General features: G+C 41.8%; 1 protein-coding gene across 1 annotated transcript; it reads left to right on the top strand.

Moving 5' to 3' along the window:
• Positions 1–301: 301 nt before the first annotated feature.
• On the top strand, positions 302–25,861 carry shmt2 (serine hydroxymethyltransferase 2 (mitochondrial)). The gene is made up of 12 exons (XM_071922679.2): positions 302–430; positions 9,123–9,314; positions 12,044–12,123; positions 13,100–13,300; positions 14,080–14,161; positions 16,524–16,646; positions 18,268–18,407; positions 19,079–19,241; positions 21,006–21,105; positions 22,378–22,533; positions 23,600–23,707; positions 24,079–25,861. The coding sequence occupies exons 1-12, from the start codon at positions 398–400 to the stop codon at positions 24,204–24,206; spliced, it is 1,506 nt and encodes a 501-aa protein (XP_071778780.1). The 5' UTR covers positions 302–397; the 3' UTR covers positions 24,207–25,861.
• The last annotated feature ends 1,319 nt before the right edge of the window (positions 25,862–27,180 follow it).

Below are 27,180 nucleotides of genomic sequence, written 5' to 3'. Positions count from 1 at the left end.
ATAAAATAACTTGTGTTAGATAAGATTCCACAGCAGTTCACACAAAATAACTTTGTGTTCCAAGAGAGATTCTTTTGAAAATGTGTATCCACAGAAGAAAAGTTATAAAACCGTTTTATTGATTACATTTTTATTTTTAATTTTCGCTACATTCAGCGGACTCACAAAATTCTATCATTTTGTTATTAATAGTCACACCACTGGCTTGAGTAATTTTTCACACACCGGCCTACAAGTCCCACAAACCCCTTCGGCAGGGTCAGCGTAACCAGCCGATGCCATCAACTTCAAAACAGCCTTTTCCGAGCCTGACCCTTCCACACAGTCCATACAGACAGCGGTGGGTTGCCTGACCGTCCTGCTCCAACTCGTTACTGTTCCCCTGATATCTGGAAACATGCTGTCCTTCACAATGAGGCAACTTGCACGGGTAAGTATGGCACACAGTGCAGTTTGTGTGTTATTTTGTTAGTTAGCTGGCTGTTCAGTTAACGGTTGAGCTAGCTAGCTTAGTTACAACACAGGGATTGAAGTAACGTTAGACCACCTACGTTTGAACAAAGTGGATGATTATCACTAACTGGAACAATTTTTTCCACCAATGTATGTATATTCCGTAACTATCTTGTTTTCATAGCAACGTTGGCAGCTTTTGTTAGCTAGCTGCTGTGCTAGCATGCTAGTTGTCAGCCCATGTTTCAGCCCATGTTGCCAGCTGCAGCTAGTCCACGTAATGATGCAACAACGTTAGGTGTGTTTCATCATGTGTTGAGCTGCAGGACACACACTGTAGTACAACTGATTTAAGTTTTTGATGATCACGAAGCGGTTATACCTGTGAATTTAGCAACGATGACTTCATGAAATATTGTTAACGTTAACATTAACGCCAAATTGTAATTGATTTCGTTAATTGACCATTTATCAGCATTACCATTCATGGCTGGACACAGAGGGATTTGGTGAAGTCGAGTTAACTAATAGGCTGAGTATTGTACATTGCATAAGGTTAGAGAAGGTTACCAGACAATAATCATACTGACTAGAAATGAGGTGAACCTGGCCCCAAAGTTCAAAGTGCAAAATGGGGCTGAAATATCCTGCTACTCTAATAGTGCAAGAACACCAAGCAAATATTAACCTCTTTCCTTGGGGTAGTTATATATTTTTCATCCAACTTGGCCTTGTTTCAGCAGCATCAACAGAACTAATAAGGTCTATACTACAGCATCATAGCTGTTAAGTATTTATTAGCTGCAAGGAAAATCTATTCACATCCCTTTATCCCTTTATTGTTTTTCATAGACTACAACAGGGAGAGCCACATAATCTTGACCTGAATCCCGTTGACTTTTGTTTCAAGATATGCTGACGTGATTCTTAAACTCCATTTTAACAGAAAAATCTAAAATGTTTTGTGAAGACTCAAGACACTGATTTTCCTCAACAGACACAGTGGACATGTCAAGATACTAAACTGAATTTATTTTGGGTAAAAAAGCCCCCCTAAAAAGAGATAATTTTGAAATGTTAACATCTATCATTACCACAGAAAGTATGCTGTTTTCAACTCTTTTTTTGCTATAAAATAATTGTAGCCTACCGGATGCATACATTTTATATTGCAGAGAAGTTGCCCTAACACTTTAAGTTTACTTTTAAAAGTAGGCTAATCTTCATAATTTCTAACCCTCTCATTAAACAAGGGGCTTGATTAGTTGAGACATAAGGGTGATGGAGGTGTTGAGAGAAGTTGGATGAGGGTTAGTGTAGCCTAATTCTGGAGTTTAAATAGTGACCCATTTTGGAGATGGTAAGAATTTCATGTAGGCTAGTTTCTCTGAAACAACTAGGCTATGCCAAGTTTGTGCCAAAACCATGTGGCATGTATTCAGGCCTACTTTTATAAGTCAGTGTCGTCTTTGAGGTTTCCCATTAGGTTGAGTGACTCACATGCTTGCATGCTTCTCTTATTGGTGCTAAGTGATAAAGTGTGCATCTTCATTAAATTTCAAATAGGCTCATGAGAGGGTCTTCTTTTAGGCTAAAGGCCTGTGGTGTCCTCACAGGATCCGGAGATTTCCTCTCCATTTGGGGGGGGGGGGGGGGGGGGTTGTGTGTATGTGAGAGAAACATTTCAATGACTGTGCAGTTATTTTCTCCTGCTGTTGCCCTCAATATCTCAAGAGCACATTTTTCGGATAGTGATGTAAAGTCTGCCAACTGTTGGGAAAATGCAACTTTTGAGACCTTGGCTTTTAAACAATAGTTCATTTGTTCCCCAGCTCATATCTGAAGCAAACAGAGGGTGCAACAGCCATATTGGGGTAGTTTTCGCTAAAATAGGCCAGCTGCAACAGGTATTAGGATAAATTTCAGAGTAGTCGGTGCACTAGAGTCTGTAACACAGCAATTTTAAACTTTATTCTTGGGATCCACTTAAATAAGTGACTGACTTTGTGAACTTGTACTGTACATAAACAGCATTTTATGCTATTGAGTCAGTTAATCAAGCTTAATTTGTTTGGATTTTAGGTTAAAAAAAATTCTACTAATCTAGAAGTCTACAGCTTTGAAAGGTTTTATCAGCATAACATACATTCAGATACCAATTTTGTCAGAATAATGTTTTAATGTTCCCCTAACTGACCCAAAACAGTTGGGCCACAACCAAAGAAAGTTGACCTATAACCTATTCCTTATCACTCTGTTTCTATAATAATTCTCCCTCGGTGATTGCTCAACATTTAACTGAGTTGATATTTTGCATGTTATGGCTTTGAGAGAAGCCAAAGCTCAGTCCAAGTCTTTAACCAATGAGGACAGTAGGGAGTGACCCCTCCCACAGCCTCGACCCACAGTGAAGTGAGGTGAACTTGGCTGGACTGGACAGCTCAGCACAGCACCTTCCCAGACACTTTTGATATTTGTGGTATTTTGCCAATGTGTATCAGGCTTAAAGCTTAGACACCTTAAAGGGGACACTACTCAGTTTAACAGTTCACACTAGTCCAATTGTGAATACCTGTCTCCCAGTGCATGAAAACAAAGACACAAGATTCTAAGCTGTTATTTCTAAGCTATTTATTTCTTTTAATAACTTATGAAAATGTCTTGCATGTGCTTTTTTATATATGTTTTTTTTTGTAAAGCACTTTGTAGGCTGTGCTTTATGGAAAGAGCTTAGTGCCAGCAGAGATGGGGCTGAATGATACGGACAAAATATATTGCGACTATTTTAGCAGATATTGCGATATAACTTGCCTAATCAGTTTTCTTTTTTTATGGTTTAATGTTAGAATCTACATTCCTTTTACATGTAGTTCAAAACTGCTTTCAGTAGTAGGGTATATTGTGGGATTTTTTTTAATCCTTGTTATTGTCTCAATAATTTTTCAAAGTTGAAATTTGGGGACATTCCCCCTCAGACAAATTTAGGTTAATCCAGGCTTTCAATTATTGGCCAAGATTAGCCTATATGATCTCTCTAGTCAGTTCAATAGGATTCCAAATCCAAACCTGTACTTGACTGTTGTAATACTTTGACACCTTGAACGCCTCCCTTTTTTTTTTTTTTTATCACTGCTGTTTTGTAGGAACCGCGGGTCATGGCTTACTGTTGCCATGCAATTATTGAAAAACCCATTTGAAACTCTTTTGCTCAAAGTTGCAAAGAGGCTATCTTTAACTTCTAGAGCTTGGTGCTCTGATCAAAAAATGCTTAGCTTTGTCAGTAACCTTCAAATGTGTGTTCTGTTCATTGTAAACAGCCAGAAAAATTAGCAGTGTCGCAAAATGAAGTTCCCAGTGAATGAGCAGACATTTGCCTAGTGCTATTGCTTAAGTTTCTTTTGTCTAGGCTTGTTTTTAAATACGCCTCGGCTTGCCACAACTAGACAAGCAGGCAGGTCAGCGTGGCAGTGTTGCAACCAGGAAACCGACATTAAGTTACAGTTGATCTGTCATTCCTCTGTTTTATGCCCCTGAATGCACCTCTGACGAGGCAAACAAAGCACCTGGGTGCTTAACTCTTGTATGTTGTAGACAACGGGTTGGAGGAAATAACTGCCGCTGTAGGAGAAAATGTTTGGGTTTTGATGAGTATGTGGGGAGTCAGTATGATTAGTGCGAATTAAGTGATATCACAATATTTAGGGTCCAAACCATGATGTTTAGTATAGCTCAACATTGTAACATTTGTTCTAAACTTTCTTAATTACGCAGTTCAACAATGTCCCTCCACTCATGAAATCACACTTCAGAATAACTTGTTCAAAATACAAATGATAATGTCAGATAAAATAAATACTTATTACTCGTCCTTTCATATGGTATTTTCAATGAAAGACCAGAGCTGCCAATGTGATTTAGTTTGCAGCGCATTGCTTCCGATGATGTAAGATGTGGATGCCTACATAGTTTGATGACTAACGGAGACAGTGCACAGTGTCTTACTGTGGTTAAAACCTTTCTCCCAACTATGTAGTGGTAGCTTGCTACAACATGCACAGGAGGATCTATCGGCTAGAAAGTGCTTCCCGTAACGTTACAAATGTTAACTGGACACTTCAAATATTACCTTGGCTTTTTGCCGTTATTCACAACTACTTGTTTCTTCAAAGGTTGAAAGAAATTGTAGGCTTTTTGTTATCCGTAATGCAACCTTTTCTATACGCAGTTCACTTTGGCTTGCCCCACCTACCAGACATCCACTCCCGTCTTCAGATCTCTGGATTTAGAGCAGATTGCAAACGTACACCAGCTTCCTTTCCTGTCACTACTGATGGAATGACATGCTCTCTGACTCTCTGACTTCATCATGTCACTATCCATTCTAGCGCCTTCTTAAATGGACTTTTATTTAAATGCAGTTTCTGAGCCGATTTTTAAATAAAAATTTCAAAATTTTCCTTGGGCAGCTCAAAATTGTGTTTAGGCACCCCACCCAAAATTTTGCAATGCAGGATAAACCCAGTTAAGTATTTTTAATTCTGATTTAATAGACTGTGTAGCCTATTTGGCAGGAACGATGAGAGGGAGAGGAGGGAGGGATGGTATGGCATGCGAGAAAGGCCATGAGCCGAGGCTGACCCCCGCAATGTCACAAGTACAGTACGCAGCATGCATCTCAACTCACCGAGATGCCCGGTGTAGAGGTCTTTTACAAACCCCTTCACCACAGGATGTGTTGTGGAAAGATTACAGCATTAATGTTCCGTTCCCCGGCCGACTCCTCCCGGAGATTGGCTTCGGTGCCGGCAGTGCTTCGGTTCCTGATTGTCACCCTGACAACCCTTTGACCTGAATGGAGTAGAGTCGCTCTGGACGGTGCTTCGACCCCTCCACCCCTCTTCACCCCGGCCAGATTTCTCAGTCTGGTGTCATCCAAGCTGAATCACAGGGCAATTTGTAACGGGCAGCTCTCCTATTAGTCAGTGACAGGGAAAGAGGCAACGGAGTGTCAGACTGACGGATGTCGCTGCCCTGTTGACACTTCTTTTCTGCTACCTTCTCTTTTTTTTCCCCTACTCTTTCTGCTCTCTAGTCTTGAGTTTTTCTTGTCATCCGTGTTACAAGGCTGATTGTTGTTTGGAACAGCGACTGATGGACAGCAGTCATCTGTAAAATTGACTCCCCTCGGCAGCTGGTGCAGGAAATGGCCAAAAATAATACAGAGTTGGGGTTAATGAAATGATTTTCTCTTTCTTCTTTCTCTTTTTCTTCTTCTCTGTCATTGTTCTTTGGTCACAGATGTTTGACAAGGAAAGACAAACTGCCAACGATTACCTTATCAACGTCACCCAGATGCGGTGCGTCTGTGACGAGGCCATTCTTTTGTGCCTGGCACCCAGGTTGATGTGGCCTAGCCCACCCTTTTTCTCACGGCAGAGTTTTCATCAAGTTCACCTTCAAACGACAGCATAATCCGTCGTCTAAAAATAGTCCCAATGTGACAGATTTGGTGCTTGCATCTTGGCTCTCACTTTTCTCGGATCAGTTAATCTTGTGTTTATTAATTAATCTCCCGTAATGATCAGGGCTGGAATGCGAGGCAGAGTGGCAGACCACAGGGACTGCCCTGTGTGTTGTTTGTTTAAATCCAGAGCTGTCCCGTTCGCAGCCGTGGAACTGATCTTGATGGAGAGAGGAACTAATAAAAACGCCACACAAGTGCCACTCGGCTCAGCCTGTTTAGCAGCTTAGGGTGACATGAGGGAGACAGAAGAAGGGTGGGGAAGGGGAAGGGGAGATGCAGGTGGAGGCAAGGAGGGAAGAGGACGTCCTGAATCCCCAGTCAGACAGGCACCCTTGTCTGTTCTGCAGTCATCAGTAGCGCTAGAACCGTGGCAGCATTGGCTTGTGTTGGGCTTTTCTGCCACTGCTTTTGCTGGCCTTGGTGTGTCCCAGCAGAAACGCAGACAGCGAAGGACAGTTCCCGTCAAGGTTTAATGACCCGTGTGATTTCTCAGCGAGAAACGTGTCCTCAGAGGCAGGCCGACCTGTCTCCCCAGGCCCTCATCTCTTCCAGAGCCCTTGGGGGCGCCCCCCCCCCTCCTCACCATCACCACTGCCACCGGTGACAGAAGGCCAGGGAAGAGACTCCTCAAAATCGGCCATTAATGTGCCAGTCTCCTCCCCTGGCGTGTCACCCCTGTCCCCTCCACCACCCTGGGGAGGAGAGGAGGGAGCGGAATAGAGAGGATGGGCCGAGCCACGATGGAGCAGATAGCCTTTCTGCAGGCTGCTAGAGGGTTTTTTAACAGTTTTTTTTACAAATTTGGGAAGTCAAACTTTAAGAAAGACTATGGTTGGGTTGGGTAGAGCCAAAATTGACAGTTATTTTTGCCCAAATCTTGATGTTCTGTTTTGCAGTCCCAGTTGGCCATCACGGCATTGCAGATTTAAATTTGGGCTAACGTTTATTATTTCAGCCCAAAATTAGGTTCTTCATTTTTTAAACTGGTTGAAGACTACAATGTCAGTTTATTTGCTATATTTACAGTGCAAAGCACCTTCGAAAGATTAACTACGAAACCATTTTTTTTTTTTACACTACATGGAATAAGCTTTATTGCATTTACTCATCCGGGTGCCCTCAACCAGTCATGAGCATTGTGTTAATTGCTTTTTAATGGTGCTATTAAAGGGAGGTTGTCCCTCACACCCCAGCACACCTGTACAGATGATAACTGTAGGTTAGCAGTGGTGGGATTGATCTCAATGTAGGGTCATCATCATATTGTTGATTAAATGATAGGAGGCTGCCTATTTGGGTTGAGTGCAATCCACCTGTCAAGGATTTTTTTTTTTTAAACCCCTTGGTGCTCTCCCAGACTGACAATAAAAGGAGTGTTTTTGAGTGATTTTTAAACAAGATCAAATGGATTTATTTTCACATTAATAACTAAGCTGTAGTCTGCAATATAATATTAATGTTCTCTTTCAGCAGACAAGTTGACACTTTTAGGTTCAGTATTGATGAGATTACTTGAATGCGGCTGCTAGTGGCCAGAACCAGATTGGGCAGGCCGCTGCCTCTGACTTCGCCTGTCTGCGATGACCTGTTGCCTGTCTTCATTTTGTTTGCTATCTGCCTCTATTATTCTTTGTCCACATGGATGCACACTCTGATTGTCAAGCGATCTCTACGCCAGTGGTGTCCATTCATGCGCCATCGCCAAGATTTTGTAGGTTTTCATTCCAGCCAAACACGAGACCAGCTGATTTTACTGATTAGTTTGGTTATAATGAAAACCTACATTCCCCTGGCCCTCAATGGCACGATTGGACAGTAGGACAACAATTTATTTAGCCTGTCTTACATTGGGATTGGGAGGGATTTGTGGCACTTTGGATACCCATTTTTCCAGAGTAGTTATGTTACTGTCATCCTCTTTTGGATCCCGACCTGGAGTCTTTCAAACATTGTACTAAAAATAAACAAAGTAAGTTAGATGTACATAAATACACACAAGTGCATCATTTGCATTTTAAAATAAATTGATTTAATTAAGTATTCTAACACACATACTCTGAATGGTTTTTCAAGCAGTGCTATATCTTCATCCTCTTGCATCTTCCTGACTTCACACAAACTACACTGCTAATCAAAAAACGAACTGTACCTATCATCTGTTACGATCATGCATATAGGAGGAACCCAGGATAGGATTCATGCTTAGCTGAGAAGAGGAGAAAAGAGACAGAGCCAGTGAAAACTGTATGGACTCTGCACACTCACATGATCAGGCACTGCAGCAGCAGCAGCAGAAGAACTCGCCAGCCCCAGTCCAGATTAGATAAGCAGGAAGTGCTGAATCTGTTCTCTCTATGCCTCCTCGGTACACTGAGGCTCTAAAAGTCAGTCCCTCAGTTTGTAGAACTGCTGATAGAGGCATAATTGAACAACCATGCTGATTATTGATATCACACAAACACGCCAGCTTCTAATTATACCAGGCTACATATTAGAGTGCATGAAAGGAGGAGGAGGAGGAGAAGGGACTTGAAATGGCGCCTTATTTATGTAGGACAAATCAGGGTGTCGGTTCATATGTGTAAAATGATCAAACAGACATGCTGCAGAAACCATTCTGTGGAACATGTCTCTTCCATATCTTCTAGTCCCCCTTTGAGACAAGAGCCTCAGCTAATTTCATCTGCATAGATGATAACCTTAAACCTCCATACACAAGTTTTTTTCAATTTTTTTTAATTTCCTCTAGGGACCCACATTTTCAGAAATAATTTCTAATCTTGCAAAATGTTACTGATGTTGCCTCAAAACCTCACCGCTATACTGGGTACTATTTTTACAGTATTTTATTAAGGCTACCTTGCATTGCAGTGACAAGATAAGACTTTGGCAAAATAGCACATTTCGTAGGTTTGGATGCATATATCTCCACAAAATTTTGGTAACCCATTTTAATCCTCCTGAGACCCAGCTTTAGGCACTGATCCAGTGTTTTAAAATTACTGTCTCAGGCTGGTTTTTATCTCCAATAGACTATATGATAATTGTGATATCTATAGCCAACTAACGTACTCTCAATTCTCCCTTTCACTGTATCCCCCTCTCTCTCGCTCCCTCTCTCCACCACCTACCCCTCTCTCCCCAGCCGCTGTGCCAGCGAGCCCCAGTGGCCCTGAGTGTACGTGGGCAGCAGTCACATGCAGCCAGCCATACAGTGGATGAGGAACGTCCGTGGACAGGGCAGGAGAGCCTGGCTCAGGATGACCCCGAGATGTGGGTGCTGCTGCAGAAGGAGAAGGACAGGCAGTGCCGCGGCTTGGAACTCATTGCATCCGAGGTAAAAGAGCTGTCAAAGATATGAGTGATGAAATCAAATAGAGGAATGCAATTTTTCAGGGGTTTTTTTCATGTTTTATGGACATACAGACCATTCACTTTCTATACACAACACTAAATACAGTCTCCTTAATTCTCAACTGCGGTCTCGCATTCACTTACTTCTATGGATTGCCCTGGTATTGCCCGATATTCCTATATCCACTCACATGCGTGTGGACGTGCACAGGCTCTCACCTGCACATGCACAGTCACGTTTTTTAGGTTTTGTCTTATACTTGTCTCTTTTAACTTATTTTGTGTCCTTTGTGATGAGCCTGTTTAAAGCGCTTTATTTTGGTAAAGATTATTTTTTCCACATTTTTGCTTTATTGGTCAGTTTACAATGGAGAGAGAGACAAAACTGTGGCCAAGGTCCCAGGCTGGAGTTGAACCTAGGATGTATATGCACCCTAGACAACTGAATAAATGATTTAAAGTTCCTAAAAAGCCTAAAAAGCTTGCCTTCTACAAGGCCTTTGGAGTGTGCAGTAGATAGTATTTTCATTTTCCCCTAAAATGACCAAAGCAGGGTTGGTCAATGATTAGAAAAAGGATTGCCTGATAGCCTGAGCGCACTAAGACATTGACTTGGACCACTTGATTGGTCTATCATCTGGTGATAAGCCTGTTATCTCTACCTCTCTGCTCTGCCATTGGCCCAGTCCGTTTTCTGACCAATTGGATGCCACCTCAGAGTTGGTCATGGATCCGGCAACTCGAAAGTAAAAGGCTGTTGCTTTGGTCGTGGAAGCATTAGTTTCCTTGAGCTGAAAATGAAGAATCAATCCCGTACCATATTTCATTTCATTTTTAAAGGTAGACAATTACTGCAAACACGCACTCAATGCCCACGACAAGAGCTGGCAGCACCTTCCCTGTATGTTGGCAGTGCAGGTAGCTGACAACGCCTCATCAGGTCTGATTAATGTTTTGGCAAGATGGCTGAATGGAGAGACTTGCCAGCCTCATGAATATCCACTCTGGTTTTTGTTTTGTTTTTTGTCCATGTTACGGCTGGCTACATTTAGAGATAAGTGTCATTTGATTATGAGGGCTCATCGATGAATACAGTAAGTACAAAGAGGGTCAATTTATACTATGGAATTGTACAAAGTTGTTAAAATATCATCGATTTCAAATTTATTCACAATCAATTATTTACTTGTTCATTTTTCAGTCATTTTGCTGTTGTATTTATGAACTTTTTTATAGTAATAAATTCCTTTAAACTGGTTATTTTCATTTTGCCTGCTGGGCCAGTGAATACATACTGACGACAAGTAGAACTCTGACCTTCTGCCGTTCCGGGAAAGTGGAGAAAAGTTGGCGTTTAAGTGTGCCAAGTGTTTTTATTTTAAAAATATCAATTTTAAATTGACCCATTGAATTCACCCATTGACCAACTGTGCTCAGTATTCATTAAGCCATTCAAACCTAGCTTCTTTTATAGTGAAAACAGTCATTGGGTACAGTACTTGCTGTAAGCAAGAATAGCTCGGTTGTTACAGAGGCGTTCGGACGGCTCTTTGTTTTTATTCCAAGGCTGTATGGTGTGAAATGGGAAATTTTACTATTCAAAAGAGCAGGCGAGGTTTTATCTAGCATTGTTCTTTTCCCTCTCCTCCTGCTTCTTCTTTGCCACAGTAGTTGTTCAGTGGAGTATATCGGCTCCCTCTCAACACAAAGCCTGACCGCTCTAGTGTGAGATAAAGCTGATATCTTCATACTGCCTCTTCGCCCCCCTGCCTCACTCTGCAAGGCACATCACAGTACAGCACAGGCAGGCATTCCTTGAAGGAAAAGACATTTTCTCGCACGTGTCCACCCACACTCACTTTCTTATACACACAAGGCACACATACACACACATTCTCCAAGACGCTCAGGAAGCAATTGCATTTCCATTTCTAATACATGCACAGTCGTCAACATGACAGACGGACACAGTGGAAAGCTGTTACTGGAGCTGTTATCTCCCTTGATCTCCTCTTGGCTCCCAGGTGAAGTATTAGCATACCCCCCCAACTAGGGAGAGAGTGGAGGCTGTACGTGTTTGTGTGCGTGTGTTTGTGGTGTTGGAGCCTGGCACTGGCCAGGGTGATAATATAATAAAATGTTGTTAGGAGGCCATGCCAAGGGAGGTATCCACCTTCACTTATGTTTACAGTCAGTGTCACATACATTTGTATATTGAACTGTTGGGTTGACAGACACTGTTATAAAATGGTAAAATGGACCATACATGGATATTATGTAAGATGAGAATTTTATGTCTATGGCTTTTGAAATTCCAGGCCATGGACTAGATGTAAAGCCTAAGCGTTTTTTGTCTAATTATAGCACTTTTGCAGAAATTCATCCCACATTCAACTCTCGGAAAATTATTTGTTTTTCTTGGCTAATTCATAAAAAAAAGCCTCACCAATGCATCTCAGCATTTGAAGAAATGTTTATTATTAGAGTATCTTGTATCCTCTAGCAGCATGAGGCAATGAGCATTGTGGAGTGCAGAGTGTTAGTCCATGGAAGTCCAGGGATTCAATACTGTAATGATTGCCTTTAGCTGGAGGGGGATTTCTCACTATCACTTAACAGACTTTAATTTGCGGTCCTTGTCCCTTCTGTCCACTCCCGCCATTGATCTGTGTGTATTGTGTGTGTGTGTGTGTGTGTGTGTTCTCTCCACAGAATTTCTGCAGTCGAGCAGCTCTGGAAGCCCAGGGCTCGTGTCTAAACAACAAATACTCTGAAGGCTACCCAGGGAAGAGGTGAGTGTGTTTACAAAGGCACACCCCCCTGCTTATTAACACTGTTGCTATTCTCTGCTTTACCATATCTCTCACAGACATGCACATACACACACATACATGCACACATGAGTTTAAGCCTACACATAGATTTATACTGCGTTCCCTAGCATGCTCTATATAATATTATACGCCAACAACACAGCAGCTAATCTATAGCCTCCAAAGAAGATACTTTAGGTGAGGTAGTGGAAGGATTTAGTGCATAGGCCAATAGTCTTTTATCTTCCATTTTCTATGTTTTATTGTGGATTATTCTCCCTTAGATGATTCACATTTCTCAGCAATAATCAGAGAGCTGACATGTTTTAAAATGTTCCTCATTTGGTGCCTTTGATTCCGGGAATTTAAGCCTACAGTAAATCTCTCTTGCACTGTGTTTTTTATTTTTTTATTTTTTTTTTTTGTCCCCAGCCGACTCCCCTACGGGTTTACACTTTAATGTAATGACAATAAAGGATGATCAGATTGAATGAATGGTTTGTAGCCATCTGTTGCTCCTTCATCTGTAATTTCACTGGAAAGGTCTGACAAGCATTTTCACCTGAAATGTCCCAAATCTGCTGTGGTAAATTTTAGCTCTAGATTGGTTGGATTGATTGATTGGATTTTGCTAAAACATGGGGGAATGATGCATCTCACGCATTGTCACATGTTCAAAATTACACTGATCAGCCCAAGGGGGGCACTACATAATTTGATCATCCATGTGTCACGCGCAATATCTCAAACACCACTAATCTGATTTTGACATCTCACCGCTGCATTCATAATTACACTGATTGGCCGAAGAGGGAACTACAATCACAGCTCAAAACAAGAGGACATATTTGTTACTGATTGGCTCAGACAGGGACTTTTCCCATGTGTGGGGGACAACATGTTTACTGTTGCCTTATTGTGGTCTTTCTTTTTTTTTTTTGGTCCTCCCCCACAGGTACTATGGCGGAGCAGAAGTGGTGGACCAAATCGAGCTGCTGTGCCAGAAGAGAGCCCTGGAGGCCTTCGACCTGGACCCAGCCCTGTGGGGGGTTAATGTCCAGCCTTATTCTGGCTCCCCGGCTAACTTTGCCGTCTACACCGCCGTGCTCAACCCCCATGACCGCATCATGGGCCTGGACTTGCCCGATGGAGGACAGTCAGTAGATGCCGATTTTTTTTTATTTTTTATGTTTTTCGTATTCTCCACCCTTTTCATTCATTCTCTCACCCACTCATTCTTATGTTTTCTAATTCACTCACTCCTCAATACCACACCTCTCCAAGCTTTCAATTTCAGAGTTGAAGGTTTTATTGTTATTCTACATAACAGTGTGACATGGGTCCGTACTGAGGAGAGTTGATTACACATTTTCTTTATTCTCCACTTACACATTCACTCACCCACTAAATTCTACAACCAACCCTCACTTACTTACTCATTCCCCTCTACCTCTACCACAAACACACACAGACATGAGTAGCAGATATTTTGTGTTTCTCTACATGGCAGTAATTTGACGTTGATTTCACACATTGAAAAATAAAAGACAGTTTGCTGAAAAGCACCTTTTTATATCGTGGAACATTGATCCAAATTCAACATCACTCCCAACAGTATTTTCACTCTAAATATATCATTTGTTACCAATGTCGTCTTGCTTCAATGTCGTCAAGTTTATTGCATTCCTGTATACATGTTGGCAGACTGAGATTGTTCTCTGAGAGAATGTGTTTTGTCACAAAATGAGCTCTTACTCAGATAAAGAGCTGAGAACTCACAAGATGCATTTAATGAGACCTTTACCCACAAAATATTGGTGTTTAAAGATCTATTTATTCTGTCATGAATTTAACAAATTTGTCTCAAGTCGACATAGCTGTGTGTGTGTTCACCTGTTTTTCATCTGTTTATATGTTACTGTCTTTTCTCCCCAGTCTGACCCATGGCTATATGTCTGATGTGAAGAGGATCTCGGCCACCTCTATCTATTTTGAGTCCATGCCCTACAAGCTCAATGTAAGTAGAGACGTCTACTCTCTGGTGTCCCTCAGCTACTGATATCAGATATTAGTCACTGCTTTACTGTCTTAAGGCAGTGATGAACAGGCAATTTTTTGAGGTTATGCTGATGAGCAATATCACCTGTAAAAGGGATGGGGATGAAAAAACTGGGATAAAACCCAGATGTTATAGTGGACTGAGGCAAACCTGGGTTAAAAAATATTGGAAAATGCTTTGTATGTATTTCAGTTCTCTTTACATGCCTGATGACTGGGATTTGCCACATAGAATAATACAATGCCAGAAAGTCAAGACAGTCACAGGGAAGTATTTCAAAGTCAACACTAGACCGCTTGATTGACCGCATACCTTACATGATCTAAATTGCCCTGGAAACCCCACCCATCTGGTACTTCATGCAAGTTGAATAACAAAATATATAAATATAATGAACAAATATTGTTTGTCTAGTTGAATTTCCCATCTACATTGCCTCAGAACATTGGCTGTGTGTCAGAGCCTCTACAGTCTTCTCAGATGTCTGATACTGACTAGTGAGGAGCATTCCTTCCTTCTGCTAGAGCCCCTTCTACAGATTCTATTACCAAGTAGTCACTATCAATCATCTCATCTGCTTGTGTTTACCATTTTATATTAGTCAGTTTGTGTCCTTAATTGTAGAGTAGTGGGTTGAAGCAGGGACTGGGGTTTAAAAAAAAAAAGAATTGTACACATCATTTTTTTAGTCAAATTGTACAAAGTGTATGTTTATTCGTATTTGTGAACATTTTAAAATATTTGAACTACTTAAGTTGCACTCAGTAATTGTAATAATGAGAAATTACAAAGCCCCGCGACAGCAGAGATTCTATGGATTGCATGTTCAGTTGTTCGCTCTGTTCACCACTTTTTGCCATGTGGGTGAAAGTGTGCCGCAGGGAGTTAGGTTGCACACTCTCAATCGGGAAACCTGTGTTCGATTCCCGGCAGGGACGCTTCCACAAAATTCAACGTTGCGGGGCTGATAGATTTAGTCTTGTTTGATCCTTGTTGGGGAAATTCTCTTTTCTTCCACCCCCCTCCAGAGGGAGGTCACAGTGCAGGGTCAGCTACAGAGCAGCACCCCTGAGGCTGATAGGGATTCATTGTGTTGCTCACAGACACTTCAGAAGGTTGGATGCTTGCTGACACAGAGGCTTGAACCCCAGCCTTCCGGTCACTCTACTCACTATGCAACCCTAAAGTCCCATATGTTGTATACACTACACACAACATTCAAGTGCTGTTTTGCACCGGCATGGAAATCTGTGTAATCGGTACTCCTCAGTCATGGTAGTAAGACCGGGAATGGCATAGTAAGACCAAGTTAACGTATAGATATGATCAGTGCTCCGTAGTGGTGTGGATATTCCTGGGGTAGTAGTTGTGTGGTAGTAGTTGTGTGGTAGTGGTGGTAGCGGCTGATCGATGCCTCAGAGAATCTGCGTGTCCAGGCCTGTTGATGTATGGGCAGGCAGGACCCCTCTGCGAGAGAGATAATGGGAAATCGACAGGCTGGCCAGCACCACTGGCTCCGTCTTCACAATGAGCACCTTGATGGAGTGAGGGGGCATCCATAGATGCGCTCTGGAGATGGGAGATTATCAGGTTGTCTAAATAAAGCTTCCCCCCCTCCCTTGCTCTCTTCTTTTTCTCATTCTTTTCTTGTCTGTCTCTCCCTTCTTCATCCCTTCTGTCTCTCTCGCTCTCTTATTGCTCCATCTTGCTCTCTTTCTGTCTCCCGCATTTTCTCTCTACTCTGTTGCTTGGAGGAGGGGGAGAGGGGTAAGATTGGGTATTCAGGCACGAGACAGGCTGGTCATTTGAATAGTGCGGCCTGATTCAATTTCACGTGACTCGGATCACATCCACTGAACAGTGGATTGTTCAACATGTCTCTCTAAAAATTGCTTATTTATAGGAAAGCAGTCTCCAACCGTCCTCTGATCTGATCGACCTCATCAGATCAGTTGAGTAGCTCCGTGAAAGATTAAATTGGGATAAGTAGGGGTGCATTATTGCAATTGCTCCATCATCTTCTTTCATAGGCTAGGTAGAAATTTGTCCCTTAGACCAATGTCTTTCCCTTTTAAGGTAGCTGAAGTACTTCATCTAAGCTTCAAATGTAAACATTTGATCTCTCCTCTGTGTTGATGTTTGCTCTTGATCCTCAGCTATGTTGACAGTTTTTTTTCCACCCGCTCCCTCTTTTCTCCTGTCTCTCTTGACCCTTTCTCCTACTCTCTCACTCATCTTCTCATATCCTTCTTCGTCTCCATTTTTCTCCTGTCCTCCTCTCCTCTCTCTTCCGTTTTTCTCTCTATCTGTCTCCCTCCAGCCTGCAACAGGACTCATCGACTACGACCAGATGGAGATGACGGCCAGGCTGTTCCGGCCCAAGCTCATCATCGCTGGCACTAGCGCCTATGCCCGCCTCATTGACTACGCCCGCATCAAGAAGGTGCATGGAGCCCTTACTCCTTATTCAAAACTCACCCAGCCTTTACCTTATCTCTCTCTATTTCACCCTCTCTCTCTCTCTCTCACCTGCTACCTGTTCTCTCAATTCCTCTTCTGGCATTAGGAAGGTTAGGGACCAGGTTTCTCTCATTTAAAACTCAATCAACCGTTACTGTTGAGCTGTTACACACCCCTGCTCCCTTGGAATTCCATTTCCTAATTTCTGTCCTGTAATCTGTATATCCTATAGGGACCACTGTCGGCTTGGACTCACTGTTGATCATTCACATTCAAACATTAATATTTTCGCACACTCTGTTTTTGTGGCCCTTTACACTCTCACAAATTCACACACTTGCACACAACACACATGCTGTCTTCCTCTCTCACCTACTCAACCGAACTCCCTCGTACCCATGCACAAACACACACATACACAGTAGCTACTTTTAACCTCACACCTCACTGCTCTCTTTGACAATGCACAAGAGGCCCCTTTTATTTGTTTGGTGTTACACCCACCCACTGGATGTCCATTCACGCCGTGACTGGCCCTCTTTGTTGCGGAGTCCCACTTTAGCCAGTACCATCAGATGGAGTGTCCCGCCATTACAGAGCTGTGTGTTTATTAAGCACCATAACTACTTTGCCACTAGGCCTGAAGTGCGGCCATATTTTTTTTCCCCTGGCATTTCTCTGTGGAACTATTCACTGTTTTATGGCAGAGGCTGCCAGGCTGGGCTCCCCTCCAGGTTTTCAGGGTTATGCTACCTAGATTAGAGCAGATTTTTTTTTTTTTTTTTTCCTACTTTTTTCCTCTCACATTTGTTTCCCTATCGGCATTCATCAAATACTGTACGTCACCCTCTTGTGTTCTTTACTCCCTCCAGTAACCCTACCATCTCCCTTGCCTTTTAATCTAATAAACATGTGCTGATCCAGTTTAGATATGAGAGGAAGGGAGATTGTCATGATAATGCATATTAATTGGAGTTCTAAAAAGATTGTTTACTGCTCTGATCATTCGCCAGTGAGTCATTTGCATGTTAGCGAGCTATTTATTGTTTGTGCCTTTTTCAATAAATGCTGGCAAGAAACGGCAAGGATTTATTGAATTATGCTGTAATACTTCGGGCCTCTGAAGACTGCTGAAGAGTATAATTACAGCAGCTTCATTTTGAAATATCTGCCCTTTGAAAAGATAGGTACTGCTAACTGTGATGTAGAATAAGTTATCAGATCTTAACTGTAGGGAAGAATGTAATAGAATGTCTAGAGATTGCAGTCTAATAAAATGCACAGTACATTGACTGAGACACAGATTGAGGCAGATTAAAACATGTTCCTGCACAATGCACAAGTGAAAGAGTGATTAAATGTCCGAAACGGACAAGTGTTGAATTTATTAGAACATTCATCTTAGTTCGGTTTCATAGTTATTATAGTAGTTGCCCCTACATGCCAAGAATAACAATGCATTTTATTGCAAAAGACTCCCAGGGATCGGGAGAGTAAATTCATGATTTGATTTCCTGTGCTGAAAATAATTCCTGCCTCAGTGTATTTAAAAGATATTATCTTAATTCTCTGTTTGACCTCTCACCCTCCCTCTTCTCCCTCAGCTGTGTACTGAGTTGAAGACCTACATGCTAGCTGACATGGCCCATATCAGTGGCCTGGTGGCAGGCAAGGGCCTCCCCTCTCCTTTCGAGTATGCTGACCTGGTCACCTCTACCACACACAAGTCCCTCCGAGGATCCAGGTAAGAACTAGAGAGACGTGGTAAAATCCCGTTGATCCCATCTAGGAAGAAAATGTACTGTATGAAAATCATGTTGATACTTGAGGATGCCATTTTTCAGGGGTTATTATTTTGTGTTGATCTGAATCTGTCAAACAGCTGTGCACCATAGAAGAGACTTTCGTGGTAGTAACTAGAATTAGAATAGCTAAATTTGTCTCTCTGCAATGAACAGATATGGGCAAATAGTTTCTACCGTTACTTAATGTATGTATGTATGTACTTAATGTATGTATTTTATTTTTATTTGTACACAGGTCTCTCGTGAAAATGAGATCTCGATCTCAATGGGACTTACCTGTTTAAATAAAGGAATGAATTAATGTAAATGTAGCTTTATATTGGCCAATTGCCTTGTACTTGGTATGTTATTGTGTTGTGTGTGTGTATACGTTTCTATGCATATATGATGCATCAGAATTATGTATGGACTGGTCGGTTTATGGACTGGTCTGGTTTGGTATACTCATCCAGGATCACTAGTCAGGCCCCATCACTCAGTTCTCATTTACCAAAAAACGGATCTGATGGCGACCATCTAGGAAGAAACCTGCCTTGAGTTTTAGAGAAAAAGCGGGTGGTTAACATACTTGAGGCTTGGTCAGTAGAATCCTTTGTTCTGTCCCGTCCAGGGCCGGCCTCATCTTCTATCGTAAGGGCGTTCGCTCCGTGGACAAGAAGGGCAAGGAAATCATGTACGACCTCGAGGACAAGATCAACTTCTCCGTCTTCCCCTCCCTCCAGGGTGGACCTCACAACCATGCTATCGCTGGTGTGGCTGTAGCACTCCGACAGGTCAGCGAAACAAACACAGAGGCCTGATTTCATTGTAAATGTCACAGGGTGAAGGAGGACAGTCTAACCACCTTTTCTATCAGGGAGCAACTACACCAGACAGCAGTGCCGGAGTCGGAACCAGTGTACACAATACCCTTTATTATAATATGGTAAAAGAATGACAATAGATAAAAATACTCAAAAAAACATAGTATAAAGTTTTAGTCCAGTGTCGTCTTTGTCCACCGGCGTCCCGAGTGGCAGGTACAGGCGGGGACTTGGACAGCCGGACCCAGAGACTGGGACAACTTAAGATTAAAAAAAAAACAAGAAGAATATTGTCAGGGCGGTACACCCCACCCCAGTCAGTCTTTGGTTCTATTAGGGCTTAGTTGTTGACTCCAGTCTTAGGTACTACATTTAGGACACACAACAATAGGTTTTGGATGGGAAGAATTAACCAAAAATAACCCACGGCACAATAAGAGTTCAACAAAGGAACAATAACTCAGGACAGTGAATACTACAACCATACTCCACACAGATTAAATCCACAACAGCCCAAACAAGAAAATAATAAGACCCAGTCCAAACCTACTGAAGTAGTCCATATTACAGCGACTTAATGCTAAAAACCCCAAACTTGATAAAAATATATTAAGAGTCAATAGAAGGAGCGCCAACTAGCTGACACCTTTAAGTGTAGTCTGCAGAGTCCGATGTAGGCTACTGCTGGTAGATGAACGAGAGAGGTACTTAACTGAGGGAAGGGTGGAATGCGTCCTTCCACTTTCCACGAGGCCTCCTCTCCCTCGTACACCGTGGACCAGGAACGCGGGTCAGTGGCCTCTCCGGCGTGGTCGTAGCCTCGTGTTTCCTGGGTGGCAGCTCCTCTGGCCACGACGGCCTCTCTGTCGACAGTTGTCGGTCACAAACACCACGCTCACGCTGTCCCCCGAACTCCTCCAAACACTGTTCCCTCTCTTTCTGCTGAAACAGCAGTCCTCTTACAGCGCTCCTCCGAACACGGTGCTTCTCCGCCGTTTTTTTGTCTGTCAGGGACCCCAATCTCACGTCAGCTCCAGCACACCGCTCCCTCCGCCTCCTGCTCCCTAAATGAGAGGACATAGAAGGAAACCAAAACCACCAACACCTGTGGGCCAATCAACCACGTGCCAAAAGTGGGGGAAAGAGGCGTGTCAACCAATTAATCTCTGTACACACAAACACATACACTCGTTACCCTGTGACATAAACATAATCCATACTTAATTTGTCTAGGCTACGCTTTATTTTCCTGGTCCACTAGGTATTTCCTTATTAGGTATTTCCTAATAAGAAGTTGATAATTAACTCGTATTTACAGTTAAATAAAGATTATCTCACTACCAAGATGCTTTTGCGTAACCTGACCCAGGACCTTGCTCATTGACCTAGGCATTTTCTCTTTAAGTGTCTAGCAAGTGTTTACTGTCTGTACCTTAAGGCTGAGCTAGACGGCGAGCTGATAACCCATTACTGCTGCAATTCTGTTTCTGGAGTGCTGTCTACTAAAAGTACTATAGTGAGATTGAATTTTAACCAGATAAATGAGATGGATATATTTCTCACTTTGCTTTTCACTTGTACTATAGAAGGAAGTGTTAACTTGCCATCCACTGCACAAGAAAATGTTTATTTCTCTAGACCACTGACTCCAACAAACTCCAACTTGTGTAGTAGTGACCACTGTTCTGGTTAACTCAACCGTTTCTCTTTGTTTTTTCCCGTGTGTGTGTCCAGGCACAGTCTCCCATGTTCAGGGAGTATACCACCCAGGTACTAAAGAACGCCAAATCTATGGCCACAGCTCTTCTCAGCAAAGGCTACACCCTGGTCTCAGGTAATATAACTTGGACTTAAATATGCTGTTTAAATTCCAAAGTAGATATTAGGTCAGCAAACAGCAACAAGAAACACATCGAAAACACAAGTCAATAATGAGAAATATGTCCTGTCACAAAATGCAAATTGCATGGTAAAAACAGAAATGCATTCAAATTCATGATTTGCGAATAGGCTAATGTCAGTGTATTTGCACTGTCAGTCAAGAGAAGAAAATCAACTGAAAGTGGTCACTTTATGGTTTTGAGCAGGTGCTTGAATTTCCTGAGTCTTGTACCGCATTTAATACGCTAGCCTCAGCTGTTTTTGGATGTATAGCCTTCAGAAAACCTTAAAAAAACACTACAGATTTGTCCTGTGCTTACACTGCATTGTGAGTACATACAGCCTGGTTTTCAGTCCCTTTGTGATGTTGTAGATGAGAACAATTGTAAAAAGGATGTTGTGCACTTTTATGATGAATTGTTACTGAATGAACTTGTAAATAGGAATGTGTTCTTATTCAAGTTAGCTGGTTACATTAATTGTTAAAGGAAATGTTGGGGATTTTAGGCCCAAGCTTCTTTTCTGGGACAGAGGAACTCAGCAGTGTGAATTTTTAGAATGTTGAGAATATTTTATAATTGGTGTTTTCCTAACATATTCAAACTGGAGAAAATGAACATAGCTTACACTGTAAAAAGCAGATGAATAATTGAGTCTGTACGGACAAATGTGTAATTTCCTGCCTGGTTATTTACAGTGCATCTATTTTCATACACACAATTTCCTTTTTAAGGTGATTCTGACGGTTAATTTATGACATTGAATTTAACTAATAATTTAACTTTATCTGGATCAGTGATTATATTGTTTCCTATGGAGTTTTTATGACTTTTTATAAATTTATAGAATGAAGTAAAACACGCTATGCTCATTTCTTCCCAGAATAAATTTGAACTTGTAAATACAGGGCCCACACCAACATAAAGTTAGTGTGTGGACAAACGAGGGAAAATGTATGACAAGGGTGAAGATGCGAGAAACAACCCACTACACAACCGAAGTCATTTGGGTTCATTGTTTGACTGCATTTTAGAGCAAAGTTGGTATTCCCCATCTCTTCAATTCAACATCCTAAAGGCTAACGAGTGAAATAACACAACTTCATTCATGTTGCACCAAGGATGAGCAAGTCTGATGTGATGGCTGAGAAGTGAAGTTCTGGTCTAAAAAGCCACAAACTCCCCCTCTCTTCAAAAGTTTTTCCTAAGAATGCTGAATATTTCAGGCGGGACGGACAACCATTTGGTCTTGGTGGACCTGCGGCCTAAGGGCATTGACGGGGCGCGGGCCGAGAGGGTGCTGGAGCTGGTGTCAATCACTGCCAATAAGAACACCTGCCCCGGGGACAAGAGCGCCCTGACTCCTGGTGGCCTCAGGCTAGGTATGGCACAGCTTCACTTTACACTGCATTTAGCTTGACTTGTAGACCAGGTCTTGACACACTTTACCTGCTCTTTTATTCTGGGATATGATCCGGAACACAAAAAGGCAAGAAAACGGTACTCTCCCTTTAGAAATGAATGGGATTTGTGTGCCTAAAAACCCCAAATCAGCCCAAAATCCCTTAAATTTGCATCCCCATCGTTCACTTTCTCAAGATATTGATCTGGATATGTTGGTGAGCTATTCACCACTTGCTAAACTTTACCTTGTATTGAACCAATACGTAGGTGAGGTATTATATCACATTTATCTTGCACTTGATATCTTCTGTTTTTACTTAATTTCTCAAAATGTAGATCTGCATATATGTAAATTGGCCAGCCACCAATGAAGCCACAAGCACTGAGCAGATTATGATTAATTAAGTCTGTTTGATTTACTCACTCGTCTTCCAGGAAGTTCAAGAGCCATGCGTTTAGCTTTTCCTTCAGGCGAGATATATTTCACCTACAATACTCTGCACTTACTACCTTCTCATTTACTTATTTTCTTGAGATGTGGACTCGAATATTTTATTGCGCTATCTACCATCAGTCCAACCACTAGGATTTGGCATATGTAGAGTCTGTGTGAATGAATCACTCAAATTTCAGGAAGCTCTAGGATTCAACACATTTTTTTTTCTTCCAAAGACCACACATGTTCCTAATTTTAAAAAAATGTAGAAGCACAAGAAAGAAAGAGTTGGACTTGTAAAAGCAAATAAAAAAGTTACCATCCATTACTTTGAATCTCAAGTTGCAATTTTCAAGATAATTTATTTCAGTACCACATGCCAGTCAAAAGGTTGCACCGTAGAACCCTGCAGTCTCTTGGGGAATGGAATCTGCTTTCTTAGGACAAATGCATCCCCCCTTTCAACTACAAATTTGAGACAAATTGTGAATGAAAACTGCAATTTGCCACCCGGCATCCCCTGTGAACAAATTACCCTCTGATTCGAGGATAAAGCTTTTCCATTAACCTGTGACAAACCAGCACACCTGTGCTCTTCTCTGTCCCAGGTGCCCCGGCCCTGACCTCCAGACAGTTCAAAGAAGCCGACTTTGTGCAGGTAGTCGAGTTCATGGATGAGGGCTTCAAGATCGCCCTGGATGTCAAGAAAAAGACAGGTAAGCCTAGTGTGGGCAGGGAGACTGATTAGGATGTAACCCGGTGGTTGGCAACATTTATGTGCCTCATACTGTTTTTCCCCCTGGTTCAATACATTTGTTTGTTTGGGCTCAAAGCAACAATTTGAAACTGTGTACATATTAACACACTCAACAGAAGAAGTACAACATCTTTGCCAGATACGACGCACAAGTGCCTGCTGTACCTGGCCTCAAGAGATGATTAAATTATGTGGACACTGTAACATGAGAGGAAACAAAAAGCCCGTTGGTGATAAAACAAAGGAAGTTAAAAACAGAAAGCTGAGCCTATCCCCCTATCTCACTCTTTCTGTCTCTCTCTTCCCCTCCTCTTCCTGTGTCTTCCTTAGGAAAGCTCCAGGACTTCAAGAACTTCCTGCTTCAGGACCCAGAGACTGTGGCTCGCATTGCCGACCTGCGACACCGCGTCGAAGCCTTCGCCAGGCCCTTCCCCATGCCGGGCTTCCACGACCACTAGGCCAGCCGATGGGGAGCCGGGGCAGCAGGATGGAGAATGTGTGGATGGAGAATGTGTGGATGGAGAGGGAGAGATGATGTCGTGGTGGTGATGTCTGTGGTTGGTGCCTGTGAATATGGATAGGCTAACTCCGGAGTTGATCGCAGACTTCTTTCCTTGTTTATCCAATCAGATCTGGGAGAACATAGTTTTGTAATACTTTTTTGCAGTCATCCGTTCTTCAATCCATTCAATCAATCAGCTCAGCTCAATCCATTCTGTGTACAAGCACGGTCCCTCAGTGTTGAGGTTGAGAAAACAATGAAATTTGAGTCATTTTTGTAGAGCCACAGAACCTATTTTCTGTTGTTTATGTGTAAACATCTCTTTCCCAGCTGTTGTCTTTGCACCACAACTTCATCATGGTGTTGGGAGGGAACCAAAAAAGTCAGAAGATCAATCAAACGACAACTAAAATACTCTCAGATTTCTGTGTGAAGCCCTTGCTGTCACAGACTGCACTACTTGATAATAATATATAATTGGGTATAATTAGATGCACCGAAGAGTCTTAATGCTGTAAAATGTCTTAACTAATGTGACTAATGTAGATGATTATATTCACATGGAGATTTGTACATGTGTCAGCCATGTACTCTCGTTATGTTCTAGAGGAGTGTTCCGCCAAGCAGTGTTGTTAGCCTGTTAACTTCTTTTGGGGAAAAAATAAAATAAAAATTGAGGTATCCTAAATCAGAAATTATAGCGACGGTCTATGCTAACTCAAAATTTTGTTTCAGAATAATTATTGAAAGTTAGCCCTCTAACTTAGTGCTTTCTGGAACAAGCGTCCAAACTGGTAGGGTCCAAGTCAGTGAAAATCAGCAACAGGATTTCTTCCCCTGTTGTGATCATCTCTTTTTCTTCTGGCATATCATAATTACAGATTTGAATTAATTGACCTGTATATCCTTTATTTTGTTATGAATGCTTTTGACAGATAAATAACCAAATGTAACAATGAATAGAAATGTCACTGTCATTTACATGTGTTTACAAAGAGTATATACTTTTCTATGTATTATTTAAACAGAATTAACTATCTGGAACTTCTGTCACCTCACATGGTACATCTTAAGGTTTCTAACGCCAGCTCATTTGTTGTATTTTCAGAGATTAACACATTGTAATGCAATATCACTCCATGTTCGTTATAACTGTCAAATATTATGCCATGGTGAGTGTTCAATGATGGATTGTGGAGCAGCTAGATTTGATATAGTGTCTTCAGAGGTTTTTTGTTGGTTGTCTGGTTCATATGGTTGTGTTTTGACTGTTATCACTGCATCAGTGAGCAAGCAAGATTTCTACCTACAGCACAATGGAAAAGAAAGAGAAAAGGAGGTAGGAGATATCATTGGGATACTTGTTGACTACGCACAATAGACAGCTTCTAGACTGAGCCAAAAGTATTCTCCACATCACAACCTTTTGAGAGCCAATAGACTAGACGTTGCCAAAATATAAATATTTTACAATATTGTTCGCAAATCATCTGTTTGTATTTTATCATCTGATATTGCCTGCCTAAAGTTCATTTCACATCAGCGCAACTTTGAAATAACTTTGTTTTACAGAACATTTTTATTATAGATAAAAGCTTAATCCTAATAAAAAAAATCCAATAATTCAAATACAATTTGGTTTGTGTCATTTATATACATATTCATAGGTGTATCACGTTTTTCATATTTTGAACAACCCTGACTGGTGGTTAATAATTAGTGTGTGGGAAGATGTCACTGTCAAAATGTAATGATGTTTATCTGGAGTGTGATTATGCAGAAGTTAGCGTGGGAGCATAGATGTATTTGTGCATCCATTTGTGTGTGTGTGGAGCAACAAATGTTTAAATTGATGCAGTAGTGTGTGTGAGTAGGAGAAATACTAGCAGTACCAGAGGGTTGATGGTGGTCTCTGGGCGCGGTTATAGTTTATCTGTAAGGGTGTGGATGGGAGGGAGAAACTGTCCATGTTAGATACTGCAGTGATGAAAAGTGATCTACAGATGTTGCCGTTGTAGAAGTCCCACTTTTTACTGTCCACTTGCTGAACTACTGCTGCACTTGTGCTCCGACCCAAAGAGGACCTGTTTGGAAATGTTTGCTCCCGTTTCAGTCAAAAGTTGGGAGCAGTGGTCTGGCAACTGGTTGGTTGAGAGACAGAAGTTTGCGCAACAATAAACCAGTTAGGCCATGTAATATTTGAGCAAGAATTGAATTGCTGATGTGGCATAAGAGCAGGAAAAATGCATGAAGAGGGACTGTGTAGCCCACTGTGTCATTTACATATTTTTATTTATTTTATTATATTTTTTCCAGATTTGTTAATTATCCCCACTGAAGCCAGTATTGTCCATCTCCATTGCGACTTAATTAATCCCATTTTAAACAACTCATTTAGAGTGAGCACTGTATTTATATGGAAGGAAATTTCTTTAAGAAGTAATCTCTGTAAAGGTGATGTGTGAGAAACGTTCACAGGCAACAGGAGTTAGATCAAATTGACTCAAGTGGAAGAAATGAATGCTGATAAGTTTTAGGGGTTCAGGTCCATAGGGCTGAAACCCTAGTAATTGTTTTTGTTGGGATTCTTCTTCTTCTGCCCTAAAACGATCTGTACCTCAGAGTCCGTAAGTCCTACAGCAACCAAATTTGGTGGCTAGGCTTCAAATCTCTCCCACAAAACTTAACAACAAAACTTACACCGCATGGCCAGACAGATTACGGCTATTGCCCGGAGTTTTGAAAATCCAAACCGTTTTTAAAACACAGCATACACAACATATTTCTGCCTGCATCATCTTTGTATGACAGAATGCTAGACCATCCAAACTTCACGAAGGCCCACCTATTTGCCAGTGGCCTCATAATGCATCAGACCACCTTTGGTCATGCTAAAGAGCACTGCCATCAGGACAAATTGGCAATTTTTC

The sequence above is a fragment of the Centroberyx gerrardi genome, chromosome 5 (assembly GCF_048128805.1).
Source record: "Centroberyx gerrardi isolate f3 chromosome 5, fCenGer3.hap1.cur.20231027, whole genome shotgun sequence".
In the NCBI taxonomy this organism is placed as follows: domain Eukaryota; kingdom Metazoa; phylum Chordata; class Actinopteri; order Beryciformes; family Berycidae; genus Centroberyx; species Centroberyx gerrardi.
The sequence above is the reverse complement of the archived record's forward strand: the minus strand, read 5'-3'. Positions and strand labels throughout refer to the sequence as shown.